Here is a 20,732-nt window from a genome sequence, read left to right as displayed (position 1 = left end):
CACCATTGTATCTTCTTCTCCACGTCTGTCCTCATAGTGGGCCACCAGAACCGTTGACGAAATCGAGCGAGGGTCTTTTCAACTGCAAAGTGTCCGCCGCTAATCTGCGAGGAGTGCAGCTGGTTGAGGATCTCCTTCCGCCCGGTTGCAGGAACAATCGTCTGCAATACCGGACGCAAGTCATCCCTTGGGAACCATTTTTTATAAAGCACCCCCCCTCGGATACTTAGTTCGTTCCATCTAGACCAGTAAGCTAGGGCCTCGGGTCCGTACTGTATCGCCTGCTCTTTGGGAATGAGGTTTGTCCCCAGAGATGGCATATCACCCGCGTCGCCTCCCGACTCCGCCCAATAGAACACTTGAGACATCGCGTCATCCTCTCTTTGCAGAGTCGATTTTTCAGAGGGCGTCCGTTCCCAGGTAATCATTTCTTCCTCGTCCTCTTCCTGGGTCTCGCTGATCATTGTGACAGTTTCGACTTGGTGCTGCTTTGCTTTCTGTAAGGCCAATTCGAGAGACATAGGCTCTGGGCAAGACCCGAATGCCTTCTCCTTCTCCCCTGGCATCCAGTCGGGCCCTTCTTCTAGCATCCTGGAAAGGCCATCCGCATTTCCATGTTTAGCCCCAGCTCTGTGGACTACATTGAAGTCAAACTCTTGAAGTTGCTGTTGCATTCGGAAGGTCATTCCATCGGGTTCCTTCTGCCTAAAGAGCCATTGAAGGCTGGAGTGGTCGGTGCGAAGGACAAATTTTACCCCCCAGATGTAGGGTTTGAACCATTTCACCGCTTGCACCACAGCCAAGGCTTCTCTTTTTGTCGTTGAGTAATTCGTTTCTGTTTTTGATAGTACCCTGCTAGCGTACACAAGTGGTCTCTCCTCCCCGTTATTGACGTTCAAGAGTACAGCGCCCAAGCTGGTATTGCTCGCATCCGTGTCCAATATGAAGGTTCCCGTATAGTCAGGAATTTCCAGAACTGGGGCCGTAATAAGTTCTTTCCGTAGTCTATCGAAGGCTATCTGACATTCGTCGTTCCAGATAAAGGGCACCTTCTTTTTCGTCAAAGAGGACAGGGGACTCGCAATCCCGGCAAAGTCCTTCACAAATCGACGGTAGTAATTGCAGAATCCGAGAAAAGACCTCACCCCCTTAACTGTTTTCGGCACTGGCCAGTTCTCAACCACTTCAACTTTCTTGGGATCCACTTGGATACCTTCATTTCCAATTATGTGGCTCAAATAAGTCACCTCCTTCTGTACCAACCTGCATTTCTTCGGCTTCAGTTTCAAATTTGCCTCCCGTAGTAGCTGGAAGGTAGCCTTCAGGTGTGCAAAATGGTCGTCTTCGCACTTGCTGTACACCAGCACATCATCGAGGAATACTAGGGCCCACTTCCACATGTGGTCCCGAAAAAATTCATTCATGAGCCGCTGCAACGTTCCTGGAGCATTGGACAGCCCAAAGGGCATCATAACGTACTCATAGAATCCTCCATCCGGTGTCACAAAGGCTGTCTTGTGTCGGTCTTCCTCGGCTACTGGCACTTGCCAATACCCACTCGCCAGGTCGAGGGAAGAGAAGTACTTCTGCCCGTTAAGAGCATCGAACGTTTGATGTATCTTCGGAATCGGAAATGCGTCCTTGACCGTTACATCATTCAGCTTCCGATAATCCACACAGAACCGCCAACTCCCGTCTTTCTTCGTTTGCAAGACAATTGGTGCACTATAAGGGCTTTTTGAGGGTTGAATCACCCCTTTCTCCAGCATGCTCTTAACTTCGTCCCTGATGATCGGCATTTTTGCGGGAGATGTTCGATGGGGGGGGGATCTTGATAGGGGCCAAGTCTCCAGTATCAATCCGATGTGTCACCAATTTAGTTTGGCCAAGTTCGGCATCTGTCAAAGCGAACACATCCCTATAAGTACTGATCAACTGTTTCAGCCGGTCCCTCTCCGTTCCTGTCACTTCGGGAGCTGCCAGTTCTAGAATCTTCTCTATATCTTCATCTAGATGTTGTTTAGCCCGTACCTGAAAGTCCATCGACCCTTCCTCTTGCATTCCCTGCACCTCGGGGTCCTGACTGACGGGGGGCAAACCTTCTACAACATCCCCCATGGCATATGGTGACTCGACGTTTGACCCACCAAGAGAAGTGTGTGGTTCGGTTAACGGGGTACTATGCGACGAGTTTACATCCCAGTAATTATCGTCCTCTGGCGAGTGTTTAGGGTATGAGGTCACCTTCAATATTTCATATTGCAGGGGAACTATAGATCCCTCCTTCCGTCCCGTCCAGAGGTTGTCACACTGGAAATCTAACGAGCATTCATGCTCCTTCAAAGACCGAAGTCCTATGATCATCTCCACTTTCAGCTCAGGCACCACCAGGGCCTCGACCTCATCGTCGATTGACCCTAGCTCCAAATTAGCCGTCACCCATCCCTCGACTCCCACTTGCCTTCCATCCGCTGTTTCTAGTGTCCCTTTGTAGGGCCGTAACGGTGGGGCTGTAGTCAAATTATGGTACACCTCGCTTCGTATTAGGTTGATCGTAGCTCCCGTATCCACTAGTGCTTTTACCGGTAGCCCGCCCAAAATCGCTTCCGCTATTAGCCCGAATGGCGCTTCGGGCACTCGGCAAACACTCACGAATTCCAAGGAACTCTCTGTCTGACACTGGATACTCGTGAGTTGTTTAGGTTCTTCCGGTCGACTGGGGGTCGTTTGGTGGAATAAAGTCTGAACCTGCTCTGTTCCTCGAAAGCCTTCGCCTCTCATTTGCACCTGAGGGCTCGTCGTGGGGTCCAAGCGGTACATAGAGGGGTTGGAAGTGGCGGATGGGTAATTTACTCGCTGTTGATTCTTTATCTCGGCCGGGACAAAACCTCCCTGATGCATATTCAATGCCCCGGCCCTTGGTAGTTTAAATGATCCGAATTCTTCTGGGGACACTCCTTCGCAAAATGACCCGGCTGGCCGCAGCCAAAACAGTTCCCACGGGGTATCTGGTTTTTTATTCCGTAACGACCTCCAAGGCCAGGAGATAAGTTCGATCTATTCTCGCCGGGTTGGGGTTCGTATAGTTGTCGGGGTCTTTGGGAAGGTTCCGACCGCGGTAAGTTTTCCGGGTGGGGAACGGGGATGATAGAATTAACAAACCTACCCATCATGGCCGTCATGTTCTGCATCTGAGCTAACAGATCATTCTGGACACTCACCAGTTGGTCGATGCGGGGGTCATTGCTCGCCTGCTGACGTCCCTGACCAGCTCCCACTGGTTGGCTTCGAGGGATCTGTCCGCCTACATTCCGACCAGCCTCAGCACCCGGCTCTGGGACATTTTCGGCAACCCTCGCAAGGTGCAACTTTCTCCGGTTCCTGGCCCTGGACGTTTTATTCACAAGATCCAAGGCTTGGGCACGGGCAACTGCTTGCGCTAGGCTTCCAAGATCTTCTCGCAGAAGTAGGTCTTGAAGGTCCACGTCAAATAGCCCGTCTATGAACTGTTCTCGGTTCATATCGTCTCGAGCTTGAGCTCCCACATTTCCATTAGCAACATCTCCAAGTGATCGGATTCGCCGAGAGAATTCCCTCAAACCCTCCTTGTCTCCTTGCATCAGACTTTTGAACTCCGCCCTAGCCGCTGCTTGAGTTTGGAAGGGCATCATACGCTGGTCTAGTTTGGCCAGCATCCGTGCAAGTGTTGGAGCTGGGAAACCGTCTTACTCCTCTCTGAAGTGGGCTGGCATGCTGGTAAATTCATCCAGAGCCCATCCTGTCAGACACGTAGGCAACACCATCCGAGCCTGTTCATCTTCCCATCTGTTAGCATCCGCAACCCAGGCGAAATGCTTCCTCCAGTCGGCCCAGTTTTGATAGCTACTGGAGGGAAACCGATCGAGGCGAATGGTGCCAAAGCCAAAGACTCCTTGCTGCCTGTCCAAAGCATTCGCTGCCGCCACAGCAGCCTCTGCCAATGCAGCTCTATCGTCGTTGTTCATCATCGTGTTTGCTCACGGGATGATTGTTCGTTCGTTTGCAACTTCAGTCTAGGACAAAGCCCACCCAGGAGCGCCAATGTCGTCTTTAGGATTTTCACACACAGTCTTGCGAAGCTATCCCTTTTACCGTGCTAAAGCAGGGGGGCACTAAGGCTCGGTATTAACGACAATCCCGAAAGGGTTATTTTTAGTGGTGAGTTGTCCTCTACTGTATTCTATTGCTCCCCCTTAGTCAGTGATGCTCTTGCTTGCTATATCTCGCTTGAAGTCGCGTATAACGAATTCCTTTCTCTCAAATGAATTCAATATATGTATAAGTCTGAATGAATACAAAGGGCCTACTAATTCGGCCAGCATAAAATTTAGCAATATACAACAGAATGGTTTGCGATCTGTACACACTTAACAATTTCTTCTCTGCGTACTCGGTCAGTACACGTGTCGACTAAGCTCTCTGACTTGTACTAACTTCTGCTCTAACTAATTTTCCACAAGGCACTTCGACTTACGTTCTTACTTCACTCGCTGTGAAACAATTAACAGATGAGTTCAGATAGCGACCACACTGGGACCTACTGAATCTTACGCTCGTTAACTCGTTCTCTTTTTAATCCGCTCTCTAACCTCCACTTCTTCTTATCTCTATTTGTGCTCCGTTTTTGTTAATGTCACGCCACTTCATATCGGTGCTGTCATCCCCTTAATCACAACTGCCCCCTATGGTTTTTCCCTTTTACCTACTCCCCCTGTCAAAGCTGACGGGTCCCAAGTCCGGGGTTTTTATCGACTTGTTCACGTTTTGTAAATACATCCCCCTGCGGTTGGCATCGTAAATCGGGTAAGTACCGAAGTCGTATGATTCTTATCAATTAAATCCCCCCTTCGCTACTTACTTAAATAACATCTGACTTCGGTGTCAAATCTTGACCCAAGCAACAAAGTCATACGACCCCAATAAACTAACCATAACCCGATTTTGAACCAAATTTACTAATATTTTCACTATCATGTTAGGATAAAATGCGCAGAAAATACGCTAAGTCGAAAATTTGCTAGAATTACCATTTCTACACTTTCCATGCAATTCCATACGTACAGAAAATTGCATGAAAGGTCTATGATTAGTATTTTTTCATATATGGAAATTGTATGACTAGCATTTTTCCATAAACCAAAAATATTGATTTTTTTACATTTTAATTTCTCAAAATTTTTTGGTTGTGTTCGTAACCGAACACAAATGACATAAACCTTGATTACTCAAACGTAGTAACCAACGGTTTGGCCGTTTCGCATTAAAAATGCATTGGAAACAGCCTGATATGTGTTACTTCTGTCTCAGACAAATAATATAACGAAAGCAATGAACTTTTGAATTTTGGCAATTTTTTTATGGAGAGATACCAATTTCGATACCAAAACAACCAAAGATACCTGATTTCGTCCAAGATTTGAGTTTCATTGAGCATACTCAAGTCATCTGCTGATCGCCTGGCTCGATCTCTATTTACAACTATGTTTGTGAAAGTGAAGTTCATATACACGATGAAATCAGTTTTGGAGATCCCGATGACAGACGCTGAGACCAGTTTTCCTCGCAGCATTTCGGATCGATTGATTGCACGTGTGATCTGAAACGAATAATCAGAAAAATCAACTGCGCAAAAAATGCTCTTCGATAAAATACGAAAAAAATGTTTCCAAAATTTTTTTAAAAAAGTATTATAAATATTACTATATTTTGATTAAAATCAAGTTCTGATTAACCCATCAAGTTTTTTTCTTCCGGCTTAGCGTTTTAAATTATCTCAAATTTCCATTGAATTTTTACTTGTGAAATTGCGGCTCGAAGTTTTGGTAGTGTTGGTACGCATTTGCGTTTTTTATTAGATTCATGTTAAAAATAGGTCTATATTTCGACGACATCTATACCTGTTGCACGATATTTTGTGTGAAATATCGGTATGTCTCAGAGGATTTGTTAAGAAGCTCGTCTGTCCAAACTTCTTTGACCAGAATTTGAGCTTCGAAAGATCGCTCTGAAAATCAAAATGCAGTTGATATAATTTAGTCTGTCAGATTTGTGATGCAATTTGAAACACAACTGCTTTTAGAGGAAATCTGAAAAAAAAAATCACGCCATGCATTTAATAGTACTCACCGTCTAAAACAAAAAAAGGCAAAATTAGAATCGATACTTTTAAGTTTTAAACTTCAATTAATCTGGCAGTCAAATTTTTGGAAAAACAAATTCAATCCAAACTGTTCAAATATCTCAGAATTCACATTTATGTTCTAAACGCTCTGCTGGTATGCATATAAATTTTAACCTTGACCTTGCTGGTTTCTTGAATTTGTATATTGTGAAAAAAGTTAGTATACTCACATTGGCATTGAAAACCATCTCCGTTCCAAATTCCTTCAGCGCTGCAATCACAAAAATAGCTGCCATTTGAGTTCACGCAACTCGCACGTTCGTCACGACCACAGTTCACGAAATCACATTCGTTCACGTCATTGCAAAAACCAGTTTCAGTCTCCAATCTATAGCCCGAAAAGCAGTCGCAGTAAAAGAAACCGATAGTATTCATACAAACGCCGCGACCATCGCAAGATATACTCCAACACTCGTTAACATCTTCGCATACAGATCCTTCCGACGCGTTAAAACCTTTGATACAATTGCACTGATAGGACCCTACAACGTCATCACAACTGGTTGAATTGACACCGCAAAGATTCAGAAGTTGCTGCTCGGAACATTCGTCGACGTTGGTGCAGGGTTCCGATACATTGCTTCGGAAGCCGTCGGAACACTCACATAGGAATCCCCCGTGTGTGTTGCTGCAGCTTGTGTATGTATCATTTGCTCCACAGATTTCGTCTCCGAGATCCAGGCACTCATCGTTATCCTCGCAGGTACTCCCGATTCCTCCAACGTATGCAGGGTAGTCACAGGAACAGTTGAATGAACCAATCAGGTTAGAACAGTTACCATTGAACTGACAGAAGTCTTGTTGCAAGCATTCGTTAACATCTTCACAAACTTCACCGATGCCACCTAGACAAAGTTTCATCGTATATTTTAAAAGCTTTGAAGTTGAGCGAATTAGTTAATGGAACGATGTTTGCTTTTGTGATTAAATGAGATATAAAGGAGAAATTCCAGGCAAAATTTTAGCCACTATTAACTGACGAAGACAATGCACACTGTGGAATGAATTGTTTTTACCATTAAGTAAAACAATTTATAAGGGAAGATTTTGTCATAAAGCATAATTTACATTCTCGAATTACACTCAACGGAAGTTTTATCAATTTTGTAAAATTCAGAAAAAATAATTCATAGTGATTCTGTATCTAACATGTGTGACTTCTGAAAAGTGATTTTATTAAGAAAGAAGTTATACCTTCGTATCCATCATGGCACAGACATGCATATGTTCCCTCCATATTAGTACAGTTGACAGCCAGATCGGCTGAACCACAAAAATCACTAATAGTACACTCGTCTACATCAGCGCAAGGAGAGAAAAAGTCGGCAGAATAACCAGGGTTGCAGCTGCACTGGTATCCAGGGGTCAAGTCTACGCATCCGGCACTTTGGGCTCCACAGGGATTTGCAGTACATTCGTTGATGCCCTGGCAGACTCGGCCAAGGCCAGTGGTGACATATCCTGGATTTTAAAAAACATGATCTAACTATGTCAAAAACGTGATGTAATTATGTCAAAAAATATGATGTAAATATATAACTTAGGGTGATAAAGTCCGCCTATGGAATTGACCTCAGAGAGCACATCACATAGCTTAATATTAATAGCAGCACTCTTTGAAAATGCATAAAAAAGTATAGATCAAAGATATGAAACAGATTTGAAAAATTTATTCAAGTAAATTTCAGTTTTGGCAATTTAAGATCATTCGAGTACGAGTTTTTATATTACTAGTTTAGTATAAAATCAGGAAAAAATTTTTTTATTCCTATTTCTTATTATATATGATGATATAATTCAACCCTTCTCTGAAATCTGAGATATTTTCTACCATATTTTACGCATAACATTGAATACTAAATGACTTCCTGGGTCGAGGTCCGCGACTAATTCTTCGACTTTGTATGTCGCGGAAATGTTAATTCCGCGACCGAAAACCCATAGTCTGGACAGCGTTTTAAGTCGCGGACACACTCTGGAAATACCGTATCTCGGTCGCAATGGTCGAGAAATTAGTCGCGACGGCGGAAAAGTTTTTAAGCATAGAGATGATATTTGGATACTTTGGATGAAAAACAAAAAGGGTTCAAAACTGTTAAGGAACCTGTTTCTGCTTCATCTCAAGTTATCTCTGATTTTGCGAATTTTCTCTATTTCGAGAGTGGTCAAATATTACCAGGGTTGCAGTTGCATCTGAAAGTGCCGTTGAAGTCTTCGCAGGATCCGTGCAGACAACGTCCAGGGTCCTCCTCGCATTCGTCAATGTTAGTACATGCAGTCTCATTTCCCCCCTCGTACCCATCAGAACAGACGCAAGACCAGGAGCCGTTGGAGTTGACGCAGGAGTCGAAGTGAGTTGAAGGTCCACAGATTGACTGTTGTCCAGACTCCGTCTTAAAAGACGAAAAACATTTTATTTTTAGTATGATTGTTTCAGTGTTAGTATTTTTGAATTTAAGTTTTTAAAAACCAGGGAAGGTTCTTGTATATCAATTAATTTGTTTCATTTGTCGTCCCGAATGCCATCCTGAATTTCCCGCAAACTAGCTTAAAAACCACATGAAGACTATTGAAGACTAAAAATGACTATTCTAAAGCTACGAGCCAGAGGGATGTTGACAACCGGTGAAGCCGCGCATGGTACACATTCAAAGTCGGCTACCAAAATCAAAATCAAGTCGCTTTCAAGCCAGCCAAAAACCCCTTGAGGATTGCAATTTGGACCGTACGCACGCTCTTCAAGCCCCCAGCTAGTCGACGATCTGAAGACGCATGTGATTGATATCGTTTGCCTACACGAAACAAGAACCGCTGACGACATAAAAAAGCACCCATTCTCAAAGTGTTCTGCTCCGGGAATGAGAGCAGAGGCATTCACGGTGTATGAATTGGCATCCAACATCCACTATCCAACCATGTCATGGAGTAGAAAGACTGGGACCCAGTTTATACTACCCGAGATTTCATGCGGTGCCAGTAGCACTCATCATCATCTGTGCATACGTCTCCTCCAACAGATTATGTGTCAATGAACTGTACCCCAAAAAGATACGCTGAAGACAATGTTGGTTCTCCACTGAACAAAAAAAAAAAAACAGGTCATAGGGAGCTTCACAATAGGAACCCCGAACGCCAATGAAGATCGACTTGCCAACTTCGCTGTACTTATGGTCTTGTAAGTTTCAACACAACTTTCCAGAGAAAAAACCTCCCAGTCCAATTGGAGCTCAAATGATGGAAAGACCAAGATCAACTACATCGTTATTTCCAGACAACGGAGAATACAGCTATACATCGCTCAAACCGCAAAAAACTTCATTGATGTTGACACGGATGTTGCCACGTCATCTCTGAGAACCATTTGAAGCCTAAGGCATACACGCAAAATATCAAGATAGTCAGACACAACCTGGAGTGCCTACGCAACCGGCTGCAGCCAAGGAAATCGAGGATACGCTACATCAAATGTTTGACGCTGAGGAACGATGTAGACGATGTTGAAAAAAACTGGAGACGAAGTGGAAACAAATTGATCACAGAGGAAAAATTCTTCCAAGCAGCAGCGCAGAAGAAGCTCGGAAAATATTCGCGCAGAAGTTCGAAATTAGATTGAAAACTTGAATCAGCAGCGACACACTCAAATTGAACGAGAAATGCGACAAATCCCGTAAGCGATCAGCGAAGGCCGAAATGCGGAGCATATTAAAAAAGGCAGTGCGTAGAATTGGAACAACGTACTACGATAAACGTTCGTAGGAGTTGTTTAAATCAGCGAATTGTGCAACCTTGAGAACGTCTTCTCCGTAGCCACGCAACTGACAGGCAAGTGGGCAATATCAGCGAAGCTGTGATGAGTGCTGACGGTCAACATATCTGGGACTCCAAAAAACGAATAGAAGAATGGGCCAAGCGCATCGTACAGCTGCTGAACCCATCTCTGCCAGAAAAGACCAACTTAGGAAGTGAATTGCAAAAATTCTTCACCGATGTAAACTCTGACCCGCTACTTCTCAATGAAGTGAAGCAGGCAGTAGAAAGGCTCAAAAAAGCAAAGCAGCCGGACTGGAAAATAACCCACCAGATTTCATTTTTGATGGTGGCTCAGCGATAGCCGAGAATCTCACGGGTATCCTTCGATGCGCATGCGACAACCATAGAGGCATTTCTCTGTTAGTAATTGAGTACCAAATTCTCGAAAAAGTTGTCAAAAACAGTCTCAAGCCCACTTACGATGGGCTGGTTCACCAAGCAGGATTCGAAAGAACAAAATTGTAGGGATCAAGTTTTTACAATCTGTCAGAGCCTGGATCAACGACAGAAGTTCAAAGATTGGCGTACCTTATTTTTATTGACGTCGAGGATGTATTGGACAGTGTCAATAGAAACTACATCTGGAATGTGAAATTCTTGGACTCCCCGTGTGTGAAATTCTTGGACTCCCCAAAAACTCCTGAACGTACCCTGAATGCTTTACCCTTATGATTTTAATCTTATTATTGATTAGATAATGGAAAAGAACTCCGCAATGATAATGCAGGAATGGCATTAGATGACATGAAAATTACTGAACTGGGTTTTGGAGACGGCACTTGCCTTTTGGACGGCAACAAAATCGACAACAAAATCGGGAGTTTTAAGAGCCTTAAAAAAGTATGGTATCAGAGAAGTATCCCCCAATCAGTTGGAGTGAAGGTATACAGGACGTGTCTGAGAAGCGCACTCTTGTACAGCTACGAGAGCTGGCCGGTCAATTAATCTGATTTAAGCAACATCGAAATCTTCAAATATCCTTCGACAAATTATTCACTAGGGACAAGATCTTCCAACACATCTCTAGCGAAAAAGGACTTCGTGGATAAAACGATAGAAACGTGACGACTGAAATAGCTAGAACACGTACTCAGGATGAAAGACACATATTGCCCCGATGCATCATTCGTTTTCAAAAAAATGATGAACAGGAAAAACCGCCTGGTTGAGTTCAAACAATCTGGAGAAGAAATATTGGCGATGAGCTCAAGAAACATAAGAATCCCTTTAGCATGACGGCGAACGAACAGGGAGATACTATGGTTTGATTTGCGCAAATAAACCGCTCGGAACAGAAGCCAATGGAGAGCACTTATTTGATGTCTGAAATGTGGTGGGCAAAAGGCAGCATTGCTCGTAAAATTCTTGTCTTGACCTTGACCTTTTTGCTAATTATTGTAATTGATAAGTATCTATCTTGGCTGAGCGGTCGAAACAAATGTTTTTTTTTTCCGGAAAATCTCTGAACGCTAAACCTCTTTAAATTCATTAACTTCAGCCACAGAGCTTATGGTTTAAGCTAAGCCCTTGGGTTCATTAATATAATTTAATAACTGTTAATAAATCAATGGTTTAACAAAAGTTTTTGCTTGATGGTTTAATTTTTTTTAAAGTGAGCTCACAATGCATTCGTCCACATCCTGGCATAAAACATTGGGCCCACTTTGGAACCCGGAGGGGCAGGAGCAGTTGAAACTTCCGACAGTGTTGGAACAGACTCCTCCGAACAGACAGTCCACTGAGTCACACTCATTCAAATCCTCACACGCCATTTGCACGCCTCCTACAAATTAAAGGTCATTGAACAGGAAAATATTTTTATAATATGTTTAATTTTTCAAAACAATAGAAGACAAAACTTAAGAAAAAATTATAGCCGATTGCAGTGCAAGTAGTGCAGAGAGTTCTGTCAACAAAAATTATTAAAAACATTTTTTTTGCAAGCTGTGATTTTTGTTCCTTCGGCCATGAGCGCATGGGAACAAAAGCCTAGAAACTTCGACATTAGAAGTAAGCTTTCTATATTTTAAAACAATTTGTATCGCAAAATTAATCGAAAAACAAAGAAAAAATCAAAACAATTTTGTATTTTTTTTATTATTATTCTTTTTTTATTGTTGTTATTAATGGGCTAAAAGAAGCGTCAAAATGTATTTTTCTTGAATAAAACATCTAATTTCTAAAGTATAGACATGCTCGCTAGGTTTATTTGCTGGATTTAAGACCAAAAATAAAAAAATGAACCGGTTTTTCTCTTCACTGAGAATATATATTTTTTGAAAATTCGTTAATAGTGTTCAAATGACGACAGCAAGTATTTTATTTTATTAATTACTCGAACACTCCGACGATTATTTGTGGCAACTGATTTTGCGTGGAAAACAAAAAGAAAAGAAAAAACTAAAACACAAACTTTTTCACCGCTTTAAGTTGTCGGAACAATCTGATGCAATTCGATTTTATGGCCTTGAAGCTTTTCTTAGTGGTTGCGAGAAAATATTTTTGATAGTAATCGTTTATTTTTTATCGAAACTTACTTTATCGTAATTTAATCGTTAAAATATCATCATTGACCTTTATTGAAAATTAGAATGTTCTCAATTTTTTTCGAAAAAATTTTAAAAACTTTTTACTGGCCAAAATTTCCGTGAACAAATGGTTGTTTCCGTGACCGAAGTTTGAGTCAAGCAGTACCTTGATATCCATCCTGACAGAAACATTGAAACGTTCCATTGAGATTCTGACAAGAACTGACTTCTGAACCACAAGCATCGACACCTCCGTTCACAGCACACTCGTCCACATCGAGACACGAAGTGTTGTCGGAATCCGAGAGGAGGTAACCCGCGTCACACGAACAGTCGTAGGATCCGACTGTGTTTGAACAGTCGTGATCGCAATCGCTCGTGTTTCGCGAACACTCGTCGATGTCTGAAAAAAGGTGTTGTCTTTTTAGATAGCATTTTTTGGAGAATTTGACGAGAAAAATTTTATTATTGAGGTTTGTTATTTGTCAATGGAATGGGTTTTAAATTTTTTTCATTAAAAAAATCAAGTTTCCGAACATTTTAACTGTTATAATTTTCGCTAAAAAGTTTATAATTAATATAAATTGTAAATTAAAACTAGCCGATGCATTTTCCACTTGTAGTGTTAACTTCCCATCCCTCACTGCAGATACATTGGAAGGACCCGTTTAGGTTATTGCACTGGGAAAAGGGTCCACAGAATTCACTCTGCAGCTCACACTCGTTGATATCTGAAACAAATAAGATTAAATCAAACGGGACCAATTGCGGTGATACTTTCATGTACCATCGGGGGGAGAAGTTAATGCAAAAGACACCCGCCCGTTTTTGGGCGCCTGAAATCGGGCTGCAAAGTTCCAGGACGTGCTCGATTTCATTTTTTTGAAATCTTCTAGGTTTTAGTCAACATTGAATCTAAGTTGTAAACTATTTATTATATTTAAAAAAGTATACGTTTATTTTATTATAAGATAAAGAGATCGTATTTCAGACCTGATTACCTTCATAGAAGGGGCTAAGGATGTTACCTTGACAGAAGTGAATGTTGAATGTTTCGTAGCCATCGGGACAAAAACACTCGTAGCGGGTGCCGTTGTTCACGATCGGGTCCAAGTCCACACATTCGTGTTCACAGGCCGCAATTCCGCACTCGCATTCGTCGATCTCTGTTCACAAACCAAATAGAACTTTTTCAGTATTTTTAGGGACGTCACCCTTTTTTGTAGTTTACGTTTAAGCGCTTCTAACTAACCGCAGCAGTTTTACATTTTTTGTCTTAATATGAAGTTAAGATGATTCACACTAACTTATTTTTGAGTTAGTGTTTAGTTTTTTTGGAGTGGTTAATTAAATTTCAAAACAACAGGGCGTTACTTTCTTTTAGCACTTGAATCTGAACATGAGTTGATTACATTTATACTAAACCATTCAGGAAGATAAAGGTAAAAGCAAGAAAAAAATAGACGTATATATTTAAGTTTTTTGAAATGATCGCTACCCGAAGAAAATGCTTTTCGTCAGGTTCAATTTAAATTCTAAATTTGTTTCTTATAATCCCAGAGGCTTTTACAGGAACCCAGTATTGCTTAAAAAAGTATTGATTCGTCTTCCATCCACACACCATCTTATTGTCGTCATGACTCGCTTGTTCTCTTTTTAGTTATGAAATGAGAGGAAAAAGCCATACTCACGTATGTCGCACTTGTGCGAAGTGGAGTTCAGGGCGTACCCACTCTTTAGAACACACACGCATTGTCCAGTGATAGAAATACACAGGTCGTAGTCGCCCCAGTTGCACCCGGGAGTCGTATCATTACACACCGGGTTGTCTGAAACAGCCAAAAAAACTAAGTCCAATATTTGAAAAAAATACAATTGAGGAGCTTTTCGGATATACATTTGGAAATATATATATGCGCGAGATAATGCAGAACCGGGAGGGGGGGGGGGGGTGAGTCGAAGGTATGGTCGGCAACAGTTCGTTACAGGTTCGTTGCAATTAGAAAAAAATTTTCGTTCTGAGGAAAAATATCAGCAATTTATTTCTAATAAAACCCATCCAGAGAAACTAACTCTGTGATCCTAGCGCCGTGTCTTGGCCGCCGAACGCACATTCCTCCACATTCAAAATTGCCTTCACCTAAAATACAAGCCAATCATTCAGTATAAGTTACAAGCCATTCGGCTCTTGTTCAATCACCCCTCATCGCAGCAAATAGCAAAAATAGGGGAGGGGGGATTCGAAGAGATTCTAACCCCTCGCCACTCACCCGACAGCTCCCCTTTGCTTTTATAATATCCATTTTTGCCGACCAACCCCAAAAAAAATCACCTAAAACGCAATTTTCGGCCTGTTGTTTCAAAATTTGCCAGTGGTGCAGCAAATTTGGTCGAAATAGGTTCTAAATTTGATCATATTGCCACTCAAAGGGCTCTCTTTGACACTGTATAGGAAATCCATTCAGTTTCGACCGACGGATTTTAAATTTTTTTGAATGAATACTGAATTTGAGTGGAGTGAGAAGCGCGCCCCGAAAAACGGAACTTTGGGTTTAAAGTTTTCCAAAAACTGCTAAAAACATTCTATCTTTCTTCCAATTGCCTGCAACGCAGAAATTTTTTTCAAAATTGAGCTCTATTCAGTGTTTTGGTGTCCTCGAATACTGAATTTGATCATTAAAAAAATGTGGTGTCAAAATTTCTTGAATTTTTTTTTGAAAATCCCCCTCCCCTCGGAAAAATCTTAGAGCCTCACCTGGATGGAGCGTACAGCCCAGAAATCCGGAAAACTTTTAAAGGGGAGGAGGTAAACAAATTTTACTGCAAGAGAAAAGTCAAAAACTAACCTGCGGACCAAAAACGAACAGCAACCATAAAAAACCGCTCATATTTGACAATTTCGGTTTCAATTTTGATTAACAGGTTCCAAATTAAATGTATGGGCCAAATACTAGACTCAAATAAAAAACCACAGATTTAAACCGTCAGCCAATTTATGTGGACTCTGATAACGTTTTGTTTTGCGACGGTCAGCTGATTGGAAAATAAATTAAAAACAGGTGCGTTTTTCCAGTTTTATTAATTATTGATTATCTATCGGAAAATGTCAAATTTCACCTGAAAACTAAAATCGTTGAGTTGGTTTCATGGATGATATATGTATTCAGTTTTTCATGAAAACAGATTGATCAATTTGTCGCCGCTTTCGAACCATGAAATTGTATCAAAAGAAACCATAGTCGTTATTAGTCATCATCCTAATTTTATTCATCAACTGACTTCTTCATCAGTTTTCATTTTTTATAAAAAAAAAATACTGGGAAATTTGTTTTCTGCTATTGCAACATACCATTTTAAGTTATTGTATATATTATCAATCAATTTCGGCTTCCTGCAAAGACGACAGAAAGAAAAACATCATTGTAATAAAAATATAAAGTAAATCTTTACCATCAAATTTTAATTCATTTTTGCCTTCGTTTTCTATAGTAACAGATCAAAAATAGAAACCAACGAATACTACCATTACCATATATGACTTTCTGACTGGTTGTGAGGTATTGAAATTCAATCTAAGTATAGATCAATAAGTTGATTGATATTTGATTTATTATTTATCTCCTTTTTTGATGATCACAAATATAAATTTGAAGGAAAAAAGCCATTATGAAGTTTTGCATGTTTACACGGCCGGCATCAACGAAAATTCAGCCAGATTCAGAAATCTATAAGGAAAATGATCATATGCTACTAAAGTTACTCAAAATGTATGGGCTGTGATATTAATTTCTTTGAACCACTGAAATGGGATCCACCTTATTGCATAATTACCAACACTAATTTGAAAAGATGAGATGGTATGAACTTTTATTTTCGGTTCAATTATTAATTCAATTTCAACGCGCACGTTGTCGGTTTCAAAACAAAAACAAAAGTAGTCGGTGTGACATGTTTTGTGCTACCTGGTTTTGCGTGGAAAAAAACTCTGAACTCACATAAAAAAACAACAGTAGCCTAAATTTTCCGAGTGTCTTGTAAAGTATATGAAGTATGAACTTTTATTTTATTCTTTTAGCCTAAAAACAACAGTAGCCTAAACTTTCCGAGTGTCTTGTAAAGTATATGAAGTATGAACTTTTATTTTATTCTTTTAGCCTAAAAACAACAGTAGCCTAAATTTTCCGAGTGTCTTGTAAAGTATATGAAGTACTGTTTGCCTAAAAATGAGTTGAACAAAAGAAATTTTTTTTCAAAGATTTTCTACACGCATTGACTAGAAAAAAATGATGAATATCTCATCTAGTATCACTTTACTTGGACATATTAGCTTGCAACTTAAGTTGAAATAAATTCTGAGTCCGATTAACCTGCCGCATATGTTCTTTAAAGCTGGTGAAATGTTTATCACACATTGGCCACATTGGTAAAGATTATACTCTTTGTCTTCGCAAAAAATGTCATGCGAGAAAATTCGATCAATTTCTGAGCTCAGGCATCAATGTTTTTCCACATGTACGAAACGCTCGTCCTTTTTTTACAAAATGTTTTCGTCAAATAACTTTTTTTCAAACCACGGTTTAGGAATATCTTTGGTTTTTAAAACGAGCTGAACAGTGGCTTAGCAAAACTTGCGTAAGCATTTTTTCCCATAAAAACACAGCTAATAACTAAAATTTATAAGTTAACTAGAAACAATTCACCTGGTGTATTGATAACCTAGGGCAAATCTGCAAATTTTTTGCTTTACAGCAAATACCTGTAAATTATTTCGGGAGATTCAAGCAGTATCAACCCTAAAAACCAATGAGATTTTTTTTTGATTTTCAGTTTTTTATAAACATATTTCTACACTTTTTCAGTTGTTTTTTGTGTTTTCAGACGAGCCTTTTCAGAATTTTCGACAGATGTCATTAGATCGAAAAGCGGACGTTTATTGTTGATTTACCTTTTTCGAAAACGGATTTTTGTCAAAAAAAATCATTTTATGGGGAATCCTGCCCTTTTAACACCTAATTTTCACAGATAAGTTGTCCATAAAGGATAGGTCCAGGTAATGGCATTTATTCTGTAGACTTCAAAAACATGATTTCAATACTGTACGAATGTTAAGATATTGATGAAAAAAGAAGTCTTTATCCGCTTGAAAAATGTGAAAACGCTAGTTCAACTTTTTAGTTTTGCAGCTATAAGGTAAAAAAAACTAGTCATCTCATCTTAACAGTTTTTTTAAATCGACTTCCCAAAGGAGGTTTGATTTCAAGTACGTTTCGTTGTTGTTTAGACAGCTACTGGAAGCGACTACTGAAAGAATACGCCCCAACACTGATCAAACCAACCAAGGGGAAACAAAAAGAGGAAGCAATAGAAAAACAATACCTCGAGTGGATCCTCGAATACTTTACTCCACGGGTCCCTGGGTAAGGTTCTTGAAACGTTTACCCGCCCTGATGGCATTGCGCGCTCATGCGTAATCAAAACAGCATTAGGAACACTTACTGGGCCAAACTGAACAACGCATGTTCCCGGTATGACAATCTACGACTCATTGCGTTTCCTAATATCCTTCGGTACATATTCATCTGGTTGTCGCCGCTTTCTGGCATATCGCACAGAGGGAGATTTTGAAGGACCCTGTCTGCAGTCCGTATAGACAATAACCAGCCGCTGGTGTCTGCAGTCCGCTGGGATAGACAAACACCAGCCCGTTTCATCAAAATGCCTTAGATGAAAGTGCAACTACCACCTAACCATTTTTATAGACATAAACAACACAAGGATGCTTCGTTCAATGAAGTTGTTGAAAATTTTTGGAAACTCGACGAATCCTGCACAACTTCTAACCTAACTAAAGCAACATTTTCAAGCGAACTTACTGAACAATTATATAACTAAGTATTCAACATGACGGAACCCGCTACCAAAACAATTTGCTTCGGAAGAAGAACATAACGATGCGAAACAACAACGCGGTTGCTACAGCTCATTTTGAATCTTCACATCGGCGACTACAAAAATACAAACTCAAAATGCAACTCTACGATAAATCATTAATAAGTGATATTGATAAAAGTTACGTGATATCCATTACTTTCCTACATCCTCCACCGTTATGACTATGTTACCTAACGCACCATCCGGTTATAAATCCCCAGAAACCTGGAAAAATTCAACATGTAACAAACGCTGCATCGAAATCCAGGGGTTTTTCTCCTAACTCCTGTTTAGAACTGGGACCGGATCTTCTTAATAACTTGTTTGGTTTGCTTATGAGGTTTAGAGCAAAACCAATAGCAGTTTCTGTTGATATAGAGGGCATGTTTATGCAGGTAGGCGTAAAAGAAGACGGTCAAAATGTACTACGGTTCTTCTGGCATACTAATCAAGGAGTGAAACAGTTTCAGTATACGCGTCTAGTCTTCGGAGCTAAGTGCTCAAGCACAATAGCCATCGTTGCACTAAATCAAACAACCGTCGACTTCTGCAACAAAGAACCCAACACACAGCAATTAATTCGTAACAACTTCTACATCGATGACTTCGCTCATCCTTATGACAATCTAGTGGAAGCCCAGGAATCAACTAGAGCTGTAAAGGTGGCACTTCAGAAAGAAGGATTCAATTTAACCTAGTTGCATCGTTGCACTAAATCAAGCAACCGTCGACTTTTGCAACAAAGAACCCAACACACAGCAACTAATTCGTAACAGCTTCTACATGGATGACTTCGTTCATCCTTATGACAATCTAGTGGAAGCCCAGGAATCAACTAAAGCTGTAAAGGTGGCACTCCAAAAAGAAGGATTCAATTTAACCAAGTTTTTGTCCAGTACTACCGAAGTGCTTGATTTCCTCAAGGAACCCAAAACTGAAAATAAGAGTACTATTCATCATGTTTTGGGAGTGAAGTGGGATACAATGAATGACACACTCATCATTGAGCCTGTACTGATAAACAATATAACTGCTAAAGAAATGTCTCTACGTAAAATTCTGTCTAATGTAGCCAGAATGTTCGATCCACTGGGATTGATAGCCCCATTTGTCATAACACTAATTTGAAAAAACGGATAATATGAACTTTTTTTCTGTTCAATTATTAATTCAATTTCAACGCGCACGTGTCGGTTTCAAAACAAAAAGAAAAGTAGTCGGTGTGACATGTTTTGTGCTACCTGATTTTGCGTGGGAAAAAACTCAGAACTTACATAAAAACAACAGTAGCCTAAAATTTCCGAGTGTCTTGTAAAGTATATGAAGTACTGTTTGCCTAAAAATGAGTTGAACAAAAAAAAATTTTTTTTCAAAGATTTTCTACACGCATTGACTCGAAAAAAATGATGAATATCTCATCTAGTATCACTTTACTTGGACATATTAGCTTGCAACTTAAGTTGAAATAAATTCTGAGTCCGATTAACCTGCCGCATATGTTCTTTAAAGCTGGTGAAATGTTTATCACACATTAGCCACATTCGTAAAGATTATACTCTTTGTCTTCGCAAAAAATGTCATGCGAGAAAATTCGATCAATTTCTCAGCTCAGGCATCAATGTTTTCCCACATTTACGAAACGCTCGTCCTTTTTTTACAAAAATTTTTCATCAAATTACTTTTTTTTCAAACCACGGCTAAGGAATATTTTTGGTTTTTAAATACTTATTTCTACACTTTTCAGTTTTTTTGTGTTTTCAGACGAGCCTTTTCAGAATTTTCGACAGATGTCATTAGATCGAAAAACGGACGTTTTTTGTTGATTTATCTTTTTCGAAAACGGATTTTCCGATTGGCCTGGTCTAGTCCGCGCAACTGCTCGTGTTATACAGTTGAAAGATATTCTTCGTCAGAAGTAAAATCGTAATTTAAGAATTGCCGACCGGGAGATAGGTAAAACTTTACTCTACGAGCAATCACAACACGCTACTTTCGTTGATAATCCAAACGGTTTAACTACAAACAAAGCATTGGACAAAAAAGATGCTTTACTGCCGTACTCACCTTTCATGGATAGTATTCTTATTCGTGCGCGAGGACGACTGAGGCAATCACCAAAACCAGATGCAACAAAGTACCCTATTAATCAATATGCAAAGAAACTTTAGGTTCAATTTATGATCAAAAACGCTTATCATAAACCTATGCACCTTGGCGCTGAATTTTTACGACACTATTTGCAA

General features: G+C 40.4%; 2 protein-coding genes across 2 annotated transcripts in view; one reads left to right on the top strand and one right to left on the bottom strand.

Moving 5' to 3' along the window:
• LOC134848590 (fibrillin-1-like) overlaps positions 1-15,618 on the bottom strand; it is a 32,766-nt gene extending 17,148 nt beyond the window's left edge. The window contains exons 1-13 of the mRNA XM_063866106.1: positions 15,405-15,618; positions 14,632-14,698; positions 14,250-14,387; positions 13,587-13,724; positions 13,161-13,289; positions 12,725-12,961; positions 11,653-11,813; positions 8,397-8,613; positions 7,415-7,681; positions 6,391-7,065; positions 6,166-6,168; positions 5,937-6,043; positions 5,439-5,635 (exon numbers count right to left, since the gene is read on the bottom strand). Of these exons, the coding sequence (XP_063722176.1) occupies positions 5,439-5,635; positions 5,937-6,043; positions 6,166-6,168; positions 6,391-7,065; positions 7,415-7,681; positions 8,397-8,613; positions 11,653-11,813; positions 12,725-12,961; positions 13,161-13,289; positions 13,587-13,724; positions 14,250-14,387; positions 14,632-14,698; positions 15,405-15,446 (2,378 nt within the window). The 5' untranslated portion in view covers positions 15,447-15,618. The remainder of the gene's footprint in view (positions 1-5,438; positions 5,636-5,936; positions 6,044-6,165; positions 6,169-6,390; positions 7,066-7,414; positions 7,682-8,396; positions 8,614-11,652; positions 11,814-12,724; positions 12,962-13,160; positions 13,290-13,586; positions 13,725-14,249; positions 14,388-14,631; positions 14,699-15,404) is intronic.
• A 3,206-nt stretch (positions 15,619-18,824) lies between these two features.
• On the top strand, positions 18,825-19,187 carry LOC134848589 (uncharacterized). The gene has a single exon (XM_063866105.1). It carries the CDS (start codon positions 18,825-18,827, stop codon positions 19,185-19,187), a length of 363 nt encoding a protein of 120 aa, XP_063722175.1.
• Positions 19,188-20,732: the final 1,545 nt, after the last annotated feature.

Source organism: Symsagittifera roscoffensis, chromosome 6 (genome assembly GCF_963678635.1).
Source record: "Symsagittifera roscoffensis chromosome 6, txSymRosc1.1, whole genome shotgun sequence".
NCBI lineage: Eukaryota > Metazoa > Xenacoelomorpha > Acoela > Convolutidae > Symsagittifera > Symsagittifera roscoffensis.
The sequence above is the reverse complement of the archived record's forward strand: the minus strand, read 5'-3'. Positions and strand labels throughout refer to the sequence as shown.